At 41.6% G+C, this 1,254-nt stretch overlaps 1 protein-coding gene across 2 annotated transcripts in view; it reads right to left on the bottom strand.

Annotated features, from left to right (window-relative positions):
* lox (lysyl oxidase) overlaps window positions 1-1,254 on the bottom strand; it is an 18,342-nt gene that overhangs the window by 6,860 nt on the left and 10,228 nt on the right. For both annotated transcript variants that reach the window (XM_015029948.1, XM_015029947.1), the window contains 2 exons: window positions 583-678; window positions 350-465 (listed from right to left, as the gene is read on the bottom strand). In XM_015029948.1, the coding sequence (XP_014885434.1) occupies window positions 350-465; window positions 583-678 (212 nt within the window). The remainder of the gene's footprint in view (window positions 1-349; window positions 466-582; window positions 679-1,254) is intronic.

The raw sequence follows: 1,254 nt of genomic DNA, 5'->3' as shown, positions 1-1,254 counted from the left end.
GAGCTAAATATTTAGCTCCAAACTAAATCTTTAATTATCAAGTTAAATATTTAGTTACAACCTAAAAATCAACCTATAAACTAAATATTTAGTTTGATCTATAAATGAACGAATAACATGATGAAAATAGGACTTTGAAAAATTAACTCCAATTTTTTAAAATCTTAAAACAGGATAAATAACCCAAATTATTGCTGCTCATTTTTGACAGTGTAACTGTTTTCCCCATATGAAGCCTCAGGCCGAGGGATTCCAGAGACGTTTGTGAAGCAGATTCCAGTATTTTGGTCTGGGTTCAGACCCAGATCATCCCTAAAGCTGCAGGTTCCCCCCTGCCTGAGTGTTTTACCCCGTCAGGCTGCATCCAGAGATGTGCGCCGCGTTGCCCGTGTAGTCAACGTTACAGCGAGCCACGTTGTTGTTGAAGTTGGACTCTGGAACCTGCTGCCTGGGATTCACTGTCACCTGCAGGAGGACAGGAAGGCTAACAGGTTTATAGTCTGGACATGAGACATTTCACAGGTTGGACCCTAATATCTACTGTAACACCTGAACAGAGATGAAGAGAGGAGGGATTTTCACCTTCAGGATGTATTTTCCAGGCGAGACGTCGGTGATGTCGATCCACTGGCAGTCGATGTCGGCGCTGTAGGTGTCGTAACATCCGGGACTCAAACCCTGAACAGCAGCAAAAACAACTTCTTTAGATTTTAATACGTTAAACTATTTTTACGTTATGTCTTTATTCACAGTTTGAGCAGGTGAATCTTATTTTGGGAACCTGACTCTTCTACTTCCATTTTGCTGCCTTTAGAGGGCGCCACAGTGTAACAGAGCCATCACATCCATGAACTTTGACCTGTCTGGTGATGACTGTCTTGCTTTAACTATGCTTCATTCCTCCACCTTTACAGACCGTTGGGTACTGCTAACTAGCTAGCTAGCTAGCCCTAAAGCGCTACAGCAGCATTTAGTGGAAGCTAATGCTAAAGCGCTAACTTCAAACCCTGCAACACCATCTCAGTTTTATAATAAATGTATAATTTACATGTTCAGTAATTGTCATTGTGTCTGTATCTTGTTCTCTACTGTCTGTTTTATTTGTTCCTGAATGTTTCTTGTTTATAAAAATGTTGCTGGGAAACAAAAAAAAATAAATGTGAAGAATCAGACGTTGAGCAGGTGTGTGTACCTGGCTGTGTGTACCTGTGTGTGTGTGTGCCTGTGTGTGTGTGTGCCTGTGTGTGTGTGTGC

Source organism: Poecilia latipinna, unplaced genomic scaffold, assembly GCF_001443285.1.
Source record: "Poecilia latipinna isolate Pla-1442-1.1 unplaced genomic scaffold, P_latipinna-1.0 Scaffold168, whole genome shotgun sequence".
Classification (NCBI taxonomy): Eukaryota; Metazoa; Chordata; class Actinopteri; order Cyprinodontiformes; family Poeciliidae; genus Poecilia; species Poecilia latipinna.
This window is presented reverse-complemented; position numbering and strand designations above follow the sequence as displayed.